The sequence below is a fragment of the Sceloporus undulatus genome, chromosome 1, assembly GCF_019175285.1.
Source record: "Sceloporus undulatus isolate JIND9_A2432 ecotype Alabama chromosome 1, SceUnd_v1.1, whole genome shotgun sequence".
NCBI lineage: Eukaryota > Metazoa > Chordata > Lepidosauria > Squamata > Phrynosomatidae > Sceloporus > Sceloporus undulatus.
This window is the reverse complement of record NC_056522.1, coordinates 192,778,827-192,798,190: the sequence shown is the minus strand read 5'-3', so window position 1 is coordinate 192,798,190 and position 19,364 is coordinate 192,778,827. Positions and strand designations below refer to the sequence as shown.

Here is a 19,364-nt window from a genome sequence, read left to right as displayed (position 1 = left end):
TTAAATGTAGAGTTATGAAGTTGTGTTATTGGATATTTTAATCAAAATTAAAAATTAAAAAAAAAAAAAAGAAGGGGAGAGAGAGAGGCAGGCGAGGTCCCATTGCCTTGCCTAGAATAATAATAATAATAATAATAATAATAATAGGTTTTATTTATATACCGCCCAATCACTGGGAATCTGAGCGGTTTACAATAGAGGGGATAACAGACAGTTCCCTGCCCAGAGGCTTACAATCTAAAAGACACGACACAAAAGGAGAAGGGAATGGTGAGGGGGGGAGGGAATCAGGTCCAGCATTCTTCTCTCCCTCTGAGGCCTGGACCAAGGCAGATGGACCGGAAGGAGGGCTCTTCTTCTTCAGGCTAACCTGATGGTACTGGGCCAGCCTTCTCTCTCCCTCAGAGGCCTAAAGATGACAGTTAGGGAGGGAGGAGCCTCTTTCTTCAGGCTAGCCCCTGATGGTACTGGGCCAGCCTTCTCTCTCCCTCAGAGGCCGAAAGATGACAGTTAGGGAGGGAGGAGCCTCCTTCTTCAGGCTAGCCCCTGATGGTACATGCCTCTATCCTCCCCCCCCATTTTAAATGATCCTGCATTTACCTTCTCCAAATTTCAAAAGAGGCATTTCCTGGTAGCCTATTGTAATCCATTTTAAGGATCTAATTATTAAAATACTACACATAGTTATTTATGGATTTGTCTAGGTTCAAGTCCAACTATTGCCATAGTTTCCAGAAGAGTTTCCTGTGTGGCGTAGTGGTTTAAGTGTTGGACTAGGATTTTGGGAAACCAGGGTTCAATTCCCAGCTCAGCCATGAAATCCACAGGGTGGTTAAATGCCTGTAGTACTGCAGCCGCTCACTCACAAACCATAAGGTTGCAAGTTTAATACCAGCAAAAAGGCTCAGGCTCGACTCAGGCTTGCATCCTTCCAAGGTTACTAAAATGAGTATCCAGATTGTTGGGGGCAATTAGCTTACACTTTGCAAACCGCTTAGGGAGTGCTTAAGTGCACTGATGAGCAGTATAGAAATGTAATTGCTATTGCTAAGTCACACTCTTTCAGTCTCAGGGGAAGGCAATGGCAAACCCTCTCCGAAGAAATCTTGCCACGAAAACCCAATGATAGGTTTGCCATAAGTCTGAAATGACATGAAGGCACACAACTACACACACACACACACACACTGAAACTAGGCTGTCAAGCGGAAGGAAGGGAAGGTGTGTCTGTCTGTAGGAAGCCAAGAGTGGATTTTTATGTGTGAAAGAAACCATGAGCTCAGCCTTGTTGGGACTAAAAATAAAATCAGAGTTTACTGCATGAATTATGACTTCGAGGGCTGCATCCGCACTGCAGAAATAACCCAGTTTGACACCCCTTTAACTCAATGATAGGGTATTCTGGGGACTGTAGTTTTGTGAGACATTGAGCCTTCTCTGTCAGAGAGCTCTGGCGCCACAACAACAAACTACAAATCCCAGGACTCCATAACACTGAGTCATGGCGGTTAAAATGGTGTGAAACGGGGTTATTCCCGCAGTGCGGATGCAGTCTAAACTCTAAATTCCGGTCCAAAACACACCGAGAGAGAAGGCTCAATGTCTCACAAAACTACATTTCCCAGAATTCCCTAGCACTGAGCCAGGACAGTTAAAGCGGTCTCAAACTGGGTTATCCCTGCAGTGTGTTTTGGACCTATGTCTCCTAGCCTGGCTCCTCGTGCGGACGGACAATTTAAACGCTAACTCTGGCTGGAAATGAGAAGGAAAAGGAAGAGAAAGGAGGGAAGGAGGGAGAGAGAGAGGAAAAGGAAGAGTAAGGAGTAAGAAAGAGGGAGACAGCCAGCCTCGGGGCCTCCTCACCTTCCTCTCTCCGCTTTTCCGATCCTCCCGACGCCGCTCGAACTCTTCGAAGGAGATTTTCCCTTCCAGGTACTCGATGAGCTCCGAATTGAAGCCCGACATGTTGCCCCAGGCGGAACAAAAAAGCACCGGACTCTTTTTTGCACGCGGTTGCTAGGCAGAGAAGGGGGACTCACTTCAGAGACGGACCAAAGGTCCCACGCTTAGAACGGTCCGACTAAGAGGGAGGGGGCCGGGGCACTGCTGTTGTGCGCATGCGCAAGGGCTTTGCCGTGGCCGAGGGCTAACTAAGGGGGCTCTAGCCCAGTGGTCCACAATCTGTACCCTTTAAGAGCTTTTGGACTTCATCTCCCAGAAGCCTCAGCCATGTTGGCCAATAGTGTGGGATTCTGGGAACTGAAGTCCAAAATCCCTTATAAGGCACAGAAAGAAATCAGAGCATGGTGACTGGAGCTGGTCCTCCATTTCAGCCTTCTGTCCAGGAGGGAATTCCAAAATGTCCTCCATTTGGGGCCTGACTGAGAAGCATGGATTTATTATATTCATGTTTCCTGTTTTAATATTTTAGCAGCCTTGTATTTAATCAGTCAACAACTGCCCTAACTACCTCTGTATTTTGTATTTTTAATAATTGTTTTAATAATGATAGAAGTGATTATTATATTGTATGGATTTTTTTTACTGATAGCCACTTTGATCTTCTAGAGAAGCTGGATATACATAATAATTATAATAATAATTATCATTATCATTATTATTATGTCTTGAGTGTGTCGTACATTTTTTGGTGCCTTATGATAGATACTGTTTATTACAGTCATAGACCAGTAAATGTTGCTCCACATTGAAATATAACTTACAAATAGTTACAAAATACAAAAAAAATATGCAAATAAAGTCCCGAATAGTTACAAATGTACATAAAACACAAATATAAAAGTATACAACGGCATATTGAAACTAGTCAGAACGGAAAAGATGTGTACAGTATGTGCTAAAAGTTTCCCGGGGAATACAGCTACTGTATATGTATTGCATTTATCACCTAGCCAGCATCGTTCATTTAGCTCTTATTGCTGCAGCAATAATCTGGCAACCTTAAATGTTGTATCAGGGTTAGTATCTGATAACATTGAGAAAACATAAAATGCTTCGGAACCACCTGGAGGCTCCTGAAGGATTGGAGGAGGGGGTAAGCTTGTTTTCTGCTGCTCCAGAGACTAGGACCCAGAAGAATGGATGCAAGCTCCAGGAAAAGAGATTCCACCTCAACATTAGGAGGAACTTCTTGGCAGTAAGGGCTGTTCGACAGTGGAAGAAACTCCCTCGGAGTGCAGTGGATTCTCCTTCCTTGGAGGTCTTCAAACGGAGGCTGGATGGCCATCTGTTGGGGATGCTTTGATTGAGAGTTCCTGCATGGCAGAATGGGGTTGGACTGGATGGCCCTTGCGGTCTCTTCCAGCTCTTAAGTCTCTGTAGAACAGGAATTCTGGGAGCTGAAGTCCAAAACATCTGGAGGACTAAAGTTTGGGAATTACTGCACTAGAAGATCCCTTTACACACTGATATTCTAGACTAACACAGATATGTCCCTATATTGTATTATGGTGCTTATAAAAATTGCTAGACCTCCCCATTGTATGGTGACTGTAAGTAGATATGTGTGTCTTCACATGGTCACACAATTCTGGCTCCATTCTTTTCTGCCTGTAAAGGTGTGGGCTATTTTGTTTGCCGTAGTAAAATCAGAGTTTCGTGCAGCATCTTTCTTGTCCTAGTTATGGTGCAGTTTCACACAGAACAGAAGCAGCCACACCTGTAACTAAACTAACCAGGGGAGGTCTGTTCTGTCTGACCAGAGCTTTCCTGACGCATATACAGATGAAATACTCTCACCCTTCCTCCCAAATGGCTAGGATGTGGGGCGCTGATAACAACTGGAGTTCAACATTTAGAGGGCGACAGTTTTGCCACACAGTTGTGGCTCATTTAAAGTTTAGGCCACCAGAGTTCTTCTGGTAGTATAGCATACCTTCCAATATTTCACAGATGAAAACTGGAACATGTGGCCAAGATGGCAAAATTTGTTAATGAAGGAGAGCAGGCAAGCAAAGAGATGCTGCAGTAATTTGCTTTTGCCTACTGCCCTCTAACAAAGGGCAAGATTGGCCTCTTCTATTCCCCCCCTTCTCCATAAACTGAGTTCACACTAGGTTTGGACATTCAACTCAGTTTGCAGGAATGGAAGTAAACTGAAGACAAAGGGGAAGCAGCTGAAAAAGTGGGAGGACAATTTGCAACTGTTCTTGCCAGTTTGGTACAGTTTGGTACTGTAGTTTCCATCAGCCCAGTCCAACATAGGTACAAAATACACTGCAGATTATCATATTTGCAACCACTGTAAATCCCCTGGCTCAATTATTGTAGTTTATTGTGGTACCAGGGCTCTCCAACAGAGAAGGCTCACAAAACTACAGTTCCCAGAATTCCCTAGCATTGAGCCAGGGCAGTTAAAGCAGTCTCAAACTGGGTTATTTCTGCAGTGTGTTTTGGACCAAAGGCAATGACAGGGAGTCGCAGCCCATCATCTGGAGAGCTGCAGTAGGCACACCCCTCTGCTAAACCACAGTTTGGTAGTATTTGTTTAAAAAGCCCCCTTTTAACAAAGGAAGCAGCTTGATCAAAAGGAGGAATGGCCGAAGTACTGTATCTGGATAAAAATATAACAATTGAAAGCCAAAATATAAGCTTGAAAGACAGTACAGTACCTAAACTCTTAATCAGATTTTCCCCCCTTCATGTTGTTTGCTTCAGCTGTAATACACTTCTGAAATAACTGGGTTTAGAATGAAATGTGAACTAGATGAAAACAACCAACTTGTTCAAACTGAAACATCTGTCCCTCTAATAAAAGGCTCCTTTTCCCGTGATGAATCAAGCACAGAGCAATTCTCTAACTGGGACTGCCGCCCCAGTCTAAAGGCTGACCAGTTCACACCCAGTGCAGAGAGCGGGGAGTCCTCACCTTGTGGAAATCCCCCTTCTCCATTTGGAAGCAGTGGAAAGTTGCCTAGTTAACTCTAATCTTGTGTAACCAAAGGGCTCAGCCATGCCAGGTAAATAAGAGCCAGTGTGGTGTAGTAGTTTGAGTGTTGGATACTGGGAGACCAGGGTTTTAATCCCCACTCAGCCATGGAAACCCACAGGGTGACCTTGGGCAAGTCACACTCTCTCAGCCTCAGAGGAATGCAAGGGCAACCCCTGCCTCTGAACAAACTCTGCCAAGAAAACCCTGTGATAGGTTGGTCTTAGGGTTGCCACAAGTCAGAAGTAACTTGAAGGCACACAAAACACTAAATGCCCAGCAGATGATTTACACTTGTGGGGCTTCCTGCAGGCATAGCAAGAGTGTAACCCATATATTAGCTGAGAAGCACTTCAGCCTCATTCTATCTCCTGCTGGCCCAGAGGTGGCCATCCAAGAGGGTTCAGATAGCACTGTTAATCATCATAATGCACAGTAGGTCAAGTACATATGATGAGACTTTATCACACGTAGGGGGGTTTGCAGCTCAGATCCGCAGTCACTCCTGTTCTAGCAACGCAAAAACTGATGTTTTTTCACACCAGATTCAGAGTCACTCCTCTCTAGCAATGCGAATTCACGTTAAAACATGATGTTTTACCACACCTGGTTGCCTTTCTGTTGCCCTTCCAAATGGAGGGGGAAGCGGAGTCAGTTCGAGTCCAAGCAAGTCACGTGATGCTGATTCAGGCAAAGCGGAGTGAGTGCAAATTGTATTACCACACATACCATGCGGATTCAATGGTTTGAATTGGGACCCTTGCGCATGCTTAGTAGGGTCTGAACGCATCCTGAACCTTTGCACTTCCGGGGTGAAGAAGGGAGCCTGGTTCCATTTAAATGGGAATGACAGCTTCCCCTTTCTTCCTCCCTTCTAGTTTCCCATCCCTGGCAGCCAATTCAAAGAGGTCCTCCATGTCAGAGTCCCCATCTATTTCATCCACATCGACATCTATCCTCTTGTCATTCTCCACATCTATTTCATCTATATATCTCCTTTTCTTTGTAATAGTTGCCTTCTCTTAAGTTGCATCCACACTGGGGAGATAATCTGGTTTAACTCCACTTTAACTGTCCTGGCTCAGTGCTATGGAATTCTGGGAACTGTAGTGTCCTGAGATATTGAGCCTTCTCTGCCAGAGAGCTCTGGTGCCTCAACAAACTAATAACTTAAATTAATATTATTAATATTATTATTTTAAAAATAAATTATTGTTATTATTATTATTACTGGAGTTGGAGTTTGTTGTGGGGTCCTTGGCTCGAGGCTATGGAATTCTGGGAGATCCATCTCTCCCTCCAGCCTCCTCTTTCTTTCCCTTCAGATCTGTCATCTGGACCTACCCTCCATCCCTAGCTTAACGTGAACGATAGGGAATGTCACCTATCTCTAAATGTCCTCTGCTTCATCCGAATGTATCACCCACTGGCAAAGTTATTGTTGTTGTTGTTGTTATTTTGCAGTGAAAGAAATTATTATTATTATTATTATTATTATTATTATTATTATTATTAAATTTCTTTAACTGCAAAATAATCAGTGTAGAAACTGCAGTTCTACTTGGAAGTAAACCCTGCCTCCACCTTGGCCCCACTTTGGAGGAAGTCCTGTCCCCCCACCCCCCAAGAGTCCTTTAGAAACTTTACTAACCCCACTCTCTCTTTTTCCCCCCTTTTCCCCTTTTATCTCTCCCCCCCCCATCTCCCCCCTCCTCGGCAGCAGGTCCCCTATCCACATTAAAACGTGAATGCATTCATTCAGGGGGGAGCACCGGAAGCAAATGGGGCAAAATTGCAGCACGGCATCATGGGAAATTTGGAAACCAGGGGTTTTGCGGTGGTGTACCAGAGCACAAGCAAAGTGTCATTCCACACCAGACCAATTCGCAGTGCAATCGAAGTGAGCTTGAATGCGAATTCTGTGAAGTCACTTTTTTTCCGGTTTTATCAAAATGAGGGGTCACTTTGGAATCACTGCGGAAGCATCTCACAAGGAGCTCCCATAGAAAGAAATGGCGTGTGAAAACACATTCACATTACACCGTGAATGCGCATCGTTGGAAGTGCAGTCACGTCAGAACTGAGCCGGAAAATCTCCAAAAAGCTCCATGTGATATACTCCATGGTTTGATATCCAGGACTTCTGGTGTAAGAAGAAATGTTCCACATACCCTTGTGAGGATCAAACTAAACATATTTAGCATGCATATATATATATATATTTAGCATGCTATTTTTGTGTGTGTGACTGGTACTTGAAGATAAACATGGACTTAATTTGCTACTCTGATTGCTGAGGCAAAAATTGTTAAGGCACATGTGGGAATATTGTAGTCCTCTGGATGCTGTTGGACTGCAACTCACAACATCCCTAGCAGGCATAGTAAGGAATGCTGAGAGTTGCAGTACAACTACTCTGGAAGGCTACATTATTCCTTCCCCATGGGAAAGATAATGGCTTAATCATTGGGAATATGCATTCTTCTTAACATCTGCCGAGTCTACCTTAAGGGGGATAGGGGTCAAAACCCATCATTCTACCACTTCAGTGTGTCATTACATTCATTCTTCTTCAAAGTAAATCATTTTCTGAGCCCTAGAGAAGGCTTCCAAGGGATGCTGAATCCATACAGCTTTTTTTTATACCCGTTTTCCAGAAAAGTAACAAGTAAGTCTTGATTGAAGCAACTACATATTCACCATTTCCTTAAATAAGTTAATCTCTCTCAAAGATGGAACAACTTACACCATGTGTGGCAATAAAATGCCAGAAATAATGACATGCTGTCTAGGAAGAGAAAGAGAGAACTATTCTGAATTACTGATGCAAAACAAGGTCAAGATGTCCTCCAGAGGAGCCTGATGGCTGTAGTTTTAATTTATAATTTATTTATATTTAAACAAATACAAACAAAATAAATAAACTGTGGTTTTTACACTTCTATATGCAGTATCTGACCTTTAAGAAAAATAGTAACCTGTCAGTCATTTAAAAACATTTCTCCATATATGCTTCCAAATAATCTGGCAAGCAGATACCTGTAAAAACAAAGGGGAAAGTAGGTTAAATGAGAGCGCTTTTGGTTGTACTAATGCTACATTATATTTTGGATCCCATCCTGTTTCAGCCTGCATGACCTGAGCCAAGATTGGGTGATTTATTTCTGCTAGTTCTTGTTGCTTCCACCAGAATCAGCTCTTACCCCTCCCTCCATACAACCTAAAAACCTGCTACAGACGACTTGGAAACCATCTGGAGAAGGTTTCTTGTGCCACAGAGGACTGCAGTGGAAGAAAGGTAAGAAAATCCCAGTTCCACTCACCTTGGGTATGGAAATGCACCACTGGATCCTGACCTTTGCTTGCCAAAGGCACTGGAAAGTCTAATATCTGGAAGTTATTCCAGATAATTTTGCTGGACTACCTGCACATTCACAGTGACAAGCTACTGTGAGTTTAATGCCTGGAACCTTTGCTTGATGCATTCCTATTACTTATTGGGCCTACAGAAATTTACTTCTTTTCATCCCATAGTACTTAAGGCAGACAAAGTGGACAGCTCTGGAGCTTTTTGTGACACTTTCCATCTGCTTTCCTGACAGGAAACTGAGAAAAGAATCATCCATCCTTCCCATCTTAGACCCTACCTTTTCTCAATCTGTAATTAAAAAAACAACAAAACCAGCAATAACCACATGATAGTTGGGGCTTTCTTTCCAGTGACCACATTTATTTTAAAGAATCATTCAACGGCTGGCTCTCTAATTTGGAGAGTCACAGCAGGAAAGAGTGACCAGTTACATATTACAAAAAGAGGGAAATGCATCATACATAAAGCATACAGATTTGCCTGTGATAAATTACTACATTTTAAACTGATGCGGTTCAATTGATCGAAGCTACTGCTTTCCAGTTTAAGAAATTCCCTTCAAATCAAACAAGAGGGTAGGATCTACCCATTACTAATAACTTTTAACATACTTATAAGCACAATTGCTTGTGCAAAATAAGTTGCTTTTGTACAATTATATATATATGTGTGTGTGTGTGTGTGTGTGTGTGTGTGTGTGTGTGTGTGTGTGTGTGTGTGTGTTACAGGTCAACAGTTTTATGGCAGCCAAATCTGTATAGAGATATTTAAATGTATCAGACATTTCAATTAATGGATCAGATAGTTATGGCGATTAGTCAGATTTAATTGACAAGTATTGGGGGTGACGGATCAGAATGAGCTCTCTTACTTACATTGATCCACACTTTCAGCCTTTGAGATAATGTGTAAGTGAGCTTTTCTTTTCTTCAAAGTCTGCAAACGCTGAAGCAACAGGATCCGAATAGAAAGCGACTGGTCTTGGTTTATCATTAACTGAGAAATCATCTGCAAACTTTCTGAGATTAAAGTCTTTCCCAGAAAAATAAGCCTTGAGAGTTCTGAAAAACTAGATAAAAATTCACATTTCAAAATAGGCATCTTCCAATAACTATTATCTATTTTTTTTCAATGCTTAGCATTGTTTGATAGTAATATTCTGTACCTCAGTGGCTCTAATTATAAGAGAAATTTCACAGATTATAACTATGGCAATAAACAAGGGACCATAAAAACACACAAGATGTGAACTTCACACATGGGCATATCTATGAATAGATCAACAGGTGAATGTTTAGGTAAGTAACAGTCTATACAATTTCTCTTTTTAACAGATTAAATCTTCCAACCTCCTATTGATAGTTCTATCTATAATGCTTATACTACAATTTGACCCATTACTTCCAGAAACGATTCTATACAAAGCAAATTTGACACTCTCTCTCTCTCTCTCTCTCTCTCTCTTTTTCTCTTTCTCTCTCGCTCAATCAGTGTGTGGGTTCATAGTCAGGTATTAATTGTAGGTATAAGCCTTTTTAAAAAACTATTTGGGCAGAAGTCAAATAAATAAAACATCATCTCCAACTGACTACTGCATTCCTAATACTTCTGATTTACAAACTTATAAGAACTGCAAGTCCCTAAAAATCATGTTCAAAATGGCAACTTCTTCAGAATGGCTTTTTGTACTTTCTCCAGAAAGGATATTGACTGAACTATTGACTGAACTGAACATTTAATATGCTGAAAAATTAACTTGTTCATCATCAGCTCTTTAGGAACTGATGGCAAGCATTGAAGATAAACAGGATATATTAAAATGTGACCCACCAATTTTAAATTTATACTGTACTTCTGTTTTGAGCTTTGATGTAGCTACACTTTGCTGTACTGGCAAATTTGAACTGGACAAAAGAAGACCTTTAACATTGGCTTGATGCTTTTGCTCACAAGCAGCACATGAATCACATATATTGTTCCAAAGTTTAACTTACCAGATCCCTGTTTCTGGGGTTGTCCAGTGATTTCCATGTCTCCTCAGGCCTTAATGGAGTTCCTTGTCCCAAGCCTCTTAAAATCAGTGTAGCACATTGAACCAAGATGACCAGCTTCCACATACTGGAGAGCTCAGGAGGCTGTATGGGAAGTAGCAAACCTAAGTTCTTCTTGAAGGAACATAATAAACTCCAATTAATCACACAAACTGGTTAATGCATCCCTATCATTATTTTCAAACAATAACAACTCACAACGGCTATGTGTATTATGGGCTTAATCTGTATACAAAAGCAACCCTAATACCATCCTCACAGCACTGTCCTGTATGTTCAAAACTTTACTCTTTTGATTTACTCTCAGATTAAACAAAACAACTCATACCCAAACTGAACAAAAACTGAAAATACTTTGCAACAGCAGAGATGTACAAATGGCATCGTATGATGTTTAAAACAAAGCTTACCAGTAAGTTTGACTTTGTCTCCTGCTGAGCTGCCTAGTAAGCTACAGTGAAACCGATCACTGTACTTATAGCTCTAGACACGCACAAACAGCCAGTGATTGACAGTGACGCTAGCAGGTGGAGTTTCAAAGGGCAGTAATAACTCCTTTTCTGTCCTTAACAACCCTTTCATTCTCATCCAATGTGCTTTATAACACCAAGAGGTCCTGATACAATGCAACACTTACTCCTCTTCACCCATCTCTCCAAATAGGAATCTTTTATGGATTGAAGGGATTGGTATTTGATATTATTGCTGTTTTTCTTTTACCCTCAAGGGAAAGATTGACCTTGTAATAGAGGATAACTCTAAACAGAAGACCTGAGCTGGCCAAATTAGGCCACATTGAAATCACATTTATTTTAATTGGAAAGCTTAATTCACCCACACGGTGAAGGCCTGGGTTGTGCTTCCTGGCCATCAGAGCGACAGTCACCCCATGGTCATTTCCCCACTTTCAGCTATAATATTTTAGGAACATGCATCGGGTGAACCAAGACCATTAAGAAGGGAGTTTCCTGACCATTGCTAGCAGTTGGTAACTTAGGGTAAGGTCACCCACTCCCTAATGGCCTGTATCAGGTACAGTGGTACCCCGGGATACGAATGCGCCGCCTTACGAAATTTCCGGATTACGAAAAAAATCCATTGAAAAAAACTGTTCCAGGTTACGAAGGTTATTTCAGGTTACGAAAAAAATTTTGGTGCTTTTCGGCGCTTTTTCGCACGAAATCGCGGCTTTCGCTATTAGCGCCTATGGGTTTTTCGGCTTGCGAAGATTTTCGGGTTACGAAAGCGGCGGCGGAACGAATTAAATTCGTAACCCGGGGTACCACTGTACAGCTAAATATGACTAGTGGTCAAATTGCCACAGGGATGCCAATACTGTCTGTGACTGTGGGATACTGCTCATCTATGCATACAGTTAAAGAATTCCCATATCTAGGATCAAACATTGACCAGAATAGAGACTGCAGTCAAGAAATAAGAAGACTAGGAATGGGAAGGGCAGATATGAAAGAACTGGAAAAGATACTGAAGAGCAAAGACATACAACTGAGCACTAAAGTCAGAATTGCTCAGGTCATTGTATTCCCAGTTACCATGTACGGATGTGAGAGCTGGATAGTGAAGGAAGCAGATAGAAAGAAAATCAACTCATCTGAAATGTGGTGCTGGAGAAGAGTACTTAGGATACCATAGACAGCCAAGAAGACAAACAGATGGGTTCTTGAATAGATCAGACCAGGGCTCTCCTTGGAAGCAAAGATGATCAAGTTGAGACTATCGTACTTTGGCCACATAATGAGTAGGCATGGATCGCTAGAAAAAACAATAACGTAGGAAAAGTAGAGGGCAGAAGAAACAGAGGAAGACCACAAACCAGATGGACAGACTTGATCAAGGGGTTATGGGCAAGGGATTGCATGATCTGGGCAAGGCAGTGGAAGGTAGGGATTCTTGAAAATGTTTCATCCACAGTGACGCCATGAGTCGGAACCGACTCGAGGGCAGCTAACAACAACAACGTGTGCATCTCCACTGAAACCAATAAGGATGAAAAATTTTTTACTTGGGCTAGATCACTCCAAGTATGTTTTGTCTTTTCTCCTGTCAGCTAAAGAGACCATACATGTCTCCTTTCTGCACACTTTTATCCTCACAACAACCCTAAGATCACGCTGAGAGAGGGAGGATGGCTCAAGGTCAGCAAGAGGTCCCTCTTTTTGTCCACCAGCCCCCCTCTTCTCATTGCATATGACTAGGGAATTCTCCCACCTTACTCCTAATACTGGCAATGGACCTAAGAAACTCTAATATTTACCTCTGACCCAAGGAATTTGAGTCAACTGCCAGAAAAAAAAAGATCCAAAGAAACCCAGGCTTTCCCCCCCTCTTCTGGCAACCATTAGAGACTTGTGTTGCATGCAGTCCAACAAGTGAATCCAACCAGTACAGGGAGAGAGGCAATATTTAGATTTCACCCAGATCTTCTTGCCCCAAATCTCTTGAGTATTTTCACATCGTTCAACACGTGAGAAGCCCTCCCAATATTCCAAGATTACCACTGCTTCTCCTGACCCCATATCCATCCCCAAGCCTTGGCAGGCTGTGCCCTACAGGCAGTGTGGGAAAGAGATCCATACCACAGAATTCAACAAGATGGTGTGTGATAGAACTCAGTCTTGTTGCTTTGTTTTAAAATCCATGACAGAATTTATGAAGTGAATCATATCATTTGCTTCTGTCTAAAGCCCTGCACTGCTATTATGCTTCCTGATGCGTTCTCTGACACATTTTTGTCAAGCAAAAATATAAACTCCAGATCATACTAATTAATCTGATTACTTAGAATGGCAGCAGTTTGCTTTGTCTGAGTTCAGTGAACAAATTTTAATGTTTTTCTACTTGCATTATTTAGTCACACACTTTGATATTGTGAGGATCCAATATAACTATTGCCACAACCCAGTCACTTTGTTGTTTTATTCCACCAAACACCTCTAAGTAGGCATGCAAGCAAAACCACGAAGTTGTGCACACTAAACATTTGAGAGGAGGAGGGCGCGGGGGAGGAGGAGGAGGAGAAAAGGACACCACACCAAAACAGTTTACATTATTCTGATATATGATGATAAACAAATCAAAATATCTTTCTTTGGAAATCAGATAAATGCATCTTAAAATGATACAACTAGCAGTGGCTAAGTCAGGAATAGTATGACTTTAAGATTTTTGTTTTATAAATCAGACACAAGCAGAATTTAGTCCTATAAAAATCTGAACCGCAGATTAGATTAGCCAATTAAGAGTGGAAAACAGATCTGAGGACAATAGATGGACCACTTCTCACTCTCTTTACACTTGCACATATGTGTGTGTACATACACACACACAACCTTAGTACAAAATGTACAGAGGTTAAAACTATGGTACTAGCACAGTAATTTCAGTTGAGAATAGTTTTTCTTCCCTTCCCAGGGCACAACTTCCAAAGCAATTTTGGAGTCGTAGGATCAAGGCTCCATTTACCTGAATTCAGGATCTGCCCACTGAGGAAGTCCATCTGTTTGTTTAGGATCCCCCCTCCCCAAATGTGCCAGGCCAACTGAGAAGGCAGATGGGTGTGCCCCCAACAGAACAGAACTGTGGAGGGACTGAGTAAGATCTTACCTGTCTCTTGATTTGCACCTCAGTAGACATGCTGTCTGGTGAATAAGCATGACAGAGAATTACTCTGCGGAACAGAAAGAGCATGAGGTGAACGGGCCTTAGCTTGAACCAGTTTATATTGTGCCCTCAGCTATATGGCCCTAACAGTGAGCCACCCCCCTATAAAGGTGGTTTTGGTGGCAACCAGGACTTTAGGACGTTCCTGTAGAGGGACACCCCCCCTTTTTGAGAAATTTGTCTCCAGCATCTGCCACTTGAAGGATAGCCTGACCTGACAGGCAGTAAGAAAGTGAGATGAAAGTGTGCACCTATCTGGGACTGGAATAGAAACAGAAATCCTAGGAGGGTGTGTGAATGGAACTGGGCCTAATGAATCGTCTAAAGACACAAAACCATGGGATTTAAAAGATGGGCCAAGGATATCAGATCTGCCAATGCTTTGTGGAAGAACAAAGCTGCTTCTGACATCATTTTGGAAATTCTCTCTGGCGAGGGAGAGATCTGGCTTAGTCTGGTGTCTATCAGGGCCCCAAGGTAAAGAATCTTCATTGATTGGGTAAGATGCCTTTTCTTTCAGTTGGTAAGAAATGAACCTGTAATCCCATAGAACATGGAGGGTCCAGGTGATGTCCCAAACAGCTGTCCTGAGATTTGGAGTCATCCAGGTACAGATACATATGGACACACTGCTATTTGAGAAAGGCAAATAAGGCCACCAGCAGCTTTGTAAAGACCTGGGGGCCTAAACTAAAGGAGAGGGCTTGGAACAGATAGTGAGAGATGAGGTAGGAGAACTGGATTTTCCTGCAAGTAACAGGAACTAGGATGTGAATGTATACCTCCTTCAAGTTAATGGACGGTAGGTAGACTCTTCAGTGAATTGCCTCCTTGATGGCTTGAAGACACCATCTGGAAATTCCTGTACGTCACAAATTTATTGATCTGCTTGAAGTCCAGGATGGTACAAAAATCCCTATCCCTCTTGAGGACCAGGAAAGGCAAGTAAATCATGTGTAGCATCAGAAACAAAAGCTAGAGCTTTGAGTTAGTGAAAAGAGCAATCTGCCTGGGAGCACGCTGAATGAAGGGTAAGAAAATGCAGTGGAGGGGGGGAGATGTTTCCTCATCCATGAACCAAAAGTCATTGTTGCCATGTCCTCCTCAGAAACTACTAACTCAGGAAACTTGTCCTCTGTTCCTGAGTCCTCAAGCATCATCTCTTCTTCAGGATTATCAGTTCAGCCAGGTGCAGCCAAATATGTCAAATGTGACTGCAAGAGACACTGATCCCAGAGCCAAGAGAGAAGCTGCACATACTGCCAATGTGGAGGTCAAGACTGGCTCCACCAAAGTGGAAATGGGCATCCTAGTTACTTCTGGAGAGATGGGTCTCCATGTGCTCATATGCTCCCTGGGGAGATAGTTGGGAGTTGTGTGGGCTTGTCTCACCAAGTGGACATAGCACATGGGAAGTTGGGAAGGCTTCATTCCCAGCCACTTCCAGAGATACTTGGTGGCAACCTCCCCCATCAACAAGCAATGAGTCAGAGATGAGTGAAATATTACAGAGAGAACATAATGGGAAGGGAGATGGATGAAGAGTCAATCAGGAAAGAAATAAAGGCAGAAAAGGCACTGCTAATAGAACTTTTGAAGATTAAAATAGGCAAACCTCAGGAGGAGAAATAAGAGTGACTTGACCTGGGCAAGGCAAGGGAAAGAACTGGAGGAGGAAGCCTGAAGGCTCTTAAGTCCTATGATCCCTTGCCTTGCCTGAGCAGTGGTAGGGCTAACTCATTCTGGTTGTTCTCTGCAGGGAGAAAATGAGAGTTATTACTAATGTTCAAAATTCTACTCACTGTCAGGCAGTTGCTGTGTTCTGCAAAGCTACCTTGATGAGCTTGATTTTCTTGTCTCCCACTTTGCGGATGTCTCTGTAGATAAACATATCTTCTTTCTCCTTGCTCCACTATTCTTTCAATGTGGTTTTAATTAGGCTCCTCTAATGCTACAGCATCTGATATCAGCAGCAGTTCATTCCTGGTCTGATAACTGACATAAGTCAGTGCAGTGAGTTGGGGTCTGAAGTTGGCCACATGACACCCCAAAGCAGGAACTCCAGCAGACATGTAACTATGGTAGATTCACTGCATGGTGATGGGAAAATATGCAGTTTCACATGGACATTGCATGCCTTGTCCAGGTAAAGCATACCAATCAGTCCCAATATTAGAAAAAATTGTTTCACCTTTGTTGGAGGCAGAGGCCTCAGATAGCAAAGTCCCAGTGCACTGGCTCTCTCTTTAGTATTCCCCTGTGACGGCTAAAATGCAGTATCTTGAAATCCAAAGAAAAAATCTAGGGGTAGCTGTGTTGGCCATATAGCAAATTCAATAAGAAATGCACAATTACATGTTGCAAGCTTTCGAACTGACACTGGCTACTTCATCAGGCAAACAGAAGAAAAAAAATTGATAGCCCTCCCTACCATTTGAACTAAGACCAGATACAGAAAATGCAGGCCTATGAATAAGGGCCTGAACAGACAGGCCAAAATAAAAATGCTTTGGGCCATTTTGGAGGTATGCAATTTAAATGACACACACATCTTAAGAGGCCAGAAGCTGCACCAAAACTGTGCTCCAGTCCAAAGCTGCTCTCCATACCTCCAAAGTGACCCGAAGCAGCTTTATTTTGGCCTATCTGTTTAGGCCCTAGCATCTTCAATTTTTTTCTTCTGTTTGCCCGATGAATAAACCAGTGTGACTTTGAAAGCTTGCAACATGTAACTGTACATTTTGGTTGGCCAAATAAAGGTATAATTGTTTGAACGTTATTGGATTTGCTATATGGCCAACACGGCTACCCCCTAGATGTTTTTAATATGGTTTCACCTCAGAAAAGTGACACTCAAGGGAAAAAACCCTCATGTTAACAATATTGTTTTAAAAATAAATAAAAGTTATTTATTTATTTCTTATTTAAAATACCTGTTAAAAATAATAAATCTTGGTTTGGACACACAAAAATAGAATTGTTCAAAGGGTTAAAAAATCCCCCCACTGTTACTGTACCACATGAAACACAGAATACCTTAATTACACTTGATTAAAATCAAAAGTACATCCTCCACTGGAGAGTGCTAATTTAACAAATGGTTTTCTAGCCATATTGCAAAAGTGGTGCTTCTACTACATGCAGGAGGCAGTTTCATTTAAGTAATGTGCCAAATTAATTTGAATGGGCAGTAATTTCCTGTAGAAGGAAATGATAAAATCTCTGGCGGGATACAGACCGCCAATTTGGGGCGGTCTGGCCCCGCCCCTTTCCCCGGAGTATCGGGGCTTCAACGGCTACACCGGCAGCTGCTGAGGCCCCGATCTGCCACTTTTTGGGCTGCGGGGAAGCGGCAAAAGGCCGCTTCCCCGCAGCCAGAAAAGGGGTGTCCCTGGGGCTTCAAGCCCCAAGGACACCCCGCGGCGGCGGGGAGCAGAGAAAGGGGCCGCTTGGCCCCTTTCTCGTTTAGTCTGCTGGGCGCAGCCTTCAAACGGCTGCGCCCAGCGGACTAAACCCGGAAGGAGCTCCGAAACGGAGCTCCTTCCTGCTCCGTGTCCAGGGCGCACTAAGCACCCTGGCGCGGAGCTACTACGTCATGGACGCGCCGCCCCGTCTAGAGGCGGCACGGCCATGACGTACTCACGGCGGCGGCTGTGCAGAAGGGCCGCCGCCGTTTAGTGTGTGTTCGCCACGCACTAGGGTTAGGGCGGTGCGGAAGCACCGCCCTTTCGTAACCCTAGTGCGTGGCGAACACGCACTAAACTGCCGGTCTGTAACCGGCCTCAGTTTTATTGTTGTAGTCAAGCAACAACACTGAGTTTTTAAAAAATTAGAATTATTCTGATTGCAACTCCAAAATTTAATTTTTCCACAAAGCCACTCCCATTTGGGGAATGCTGGAGACAAAGCAAGTAAAGTTAAAACATTTTTGGGAGATCCTCTACTGCATCCTTGTTTGTTTTATCATTTTCTTTTTAATTTCCTATCAATTATTTGTTCATATATGATTCTATGAAAAAGGCAAGATCACAAAGGTGACTAATACTGGTTTAATTTGTGTAGCTATGTTTTTCTGTTATCTTATTTTTTTAAAAAAAGGACCCTGATTACCCACATCAGAGCTTAAACACCACAGATGCACCAAAGAACTCATTTTCAGAACTAGGTGTCTCTGATTCACTGATAGAAGGCTACTTGGTATAAGAATAAGTCTAAGAAACCAATAGCTCAAGAGACATACTCCTTTTTCATTATTTTTATTTTCTCAATACACAAAATACAATTGAAAAAACACATACACACTGGAGTGCTTGAACATAAAATACCTGAGCAAAGACAGAAGGCAAAACTATTCATCATCACACCCAGAAGCATTTGAGCAAAGTAGAAATATAGTTCAACAGTATTCACAGACAACAGTGTACGATCAGTTGAGTGGCACTTTTCATAAATTACACCAATTTTCTCTGAAACATATTAATGTGCAGTACAAAGTGTACACTAGAGTATATAAAACATATGAAAATTTACACAGATCTCAAGTTGATTTTAAAAAACTAGTCTTGAATGTTTATGAAACTAAACCCTAAATGACCCATATGACAAGTTCTACATACATCCTTAATTTAACCTAATGATGAACTTGATTTCAGCAAGCTCACTTTCAAATGTGTGGAGAGATGGGGAATCTTTTTCAGCCTAAGGTCAGCCTAAGGTAAAGAAAACTTCCAAAGGCTATACATCAGCAATGGGAAGAGCCAGAGCTAGGAGCTCAAAGGGTACATTATTCTTCCCACATGGTTTTAGAACCAGAGTTGTGTTGCCATCCTTCAAATGATCATGGACTGCAAATTTTGTCACCACTGACAGAGCAAATAAAGTCTTTGTAATTAACCTGTAATTAGGACTCCATCATCAACATTCATACCAAATTGAGATTTTACAGTATATAAACCTGAAACAAAGTTGTATAAAAACAATTACACAAATCTCATATTACACATTGAGATCAACTGCAGCTCTTCTGCTCCCAGGTCACTTCTACCACATTATTTTATTGTTTTTATTGTAATGATTTTAATGTACTTTAATATGTTTGATTGTATGGATTGCTTGCTGTACACCGCCCTGATTTCTAGAAGGGCGGTATAGAAATAAAATTTTATTATTATTATTATTATTATCCCAACATTTAAATAAATAAATGTAAATAAAAACAAAGCCTTGCCCTCTGTGTGTAGGAATGACAGAGACAATACCACCGTGATCCATATATAAATATACTGACAGAAAACAGTAGAAGGCAAAATAGACA

The 19,364-nt window shown here is 42.1% G+C and overlaps 3 protein-coding genes across 10 annotated transcripts in view; 1 reads left to right on the top strand and 2 right to left on the bottom strand.

Moving 5' to 3' along the window:
- Nucleotides 1-2,027, bottom strand: part of GTF3C3 (general transcription factor IIIC subunit 3) — a 54,225-nt gene extending 52,198 nt beyond the window's left edge. The window contains 1 exon segment of the mRNA XM_042446287.1: nt 1,864-2,027. Coding sequence (XP_042302221.1) covers nt 1,864-1,965 — 102 coding nt within the window. The 5' untranslated portion in view covers nt 1,966-2,027.
- LOC121919574 (coiled-coil domain-containing protein 150-like) overlaps nt 1-19,364 on the top strand; it is a 475,343-nt gene that overhangs the window by 128,058 nt on the left and 327,921 nt on the right. The window lies entirely within an intron of this gene.
- Nucleotides 7,816-16,299, bottom strand: C1H2orf66 (chromosome 1 C2orf66 homolog). Of its 6 annotated transcripts, none has more exons than XM_042446304.1 (4): nt 15,853-16,299; nt 10,313-10,453; nt 9,194-9,387; nt 7,816-7,987 (listed from the first exon to the last, which is right to left on the bottom strand). In XM_042446304.1, the coding sequence occupies exons 2-3, from the start codon at nt 10,433-10,435 to the stop codon at nt 9,208-9,210; spliced, it is 303 nt and encodes a 100-aa protein (XP_042302238.1). In that variant the 5' UTR covers nt 10,436-10,453; nt 15,853-16,299; the 3' UTR covers nt 7,816-7,987; nt 9,194-9,207. The 6 variants fall into 6 exon arrangements, with proteins under 6 accessions (XP_042302238.1, XP_042302236.1, XP_042302235.1 ...); XM_042446302.1 differs by having other exon boundaries at nt 10,313-10,483; nt 15,853-16,297; XM_042446301.1 differs by having other exon boundaries at nt 10,313-10,480; nt 15,853-16,297.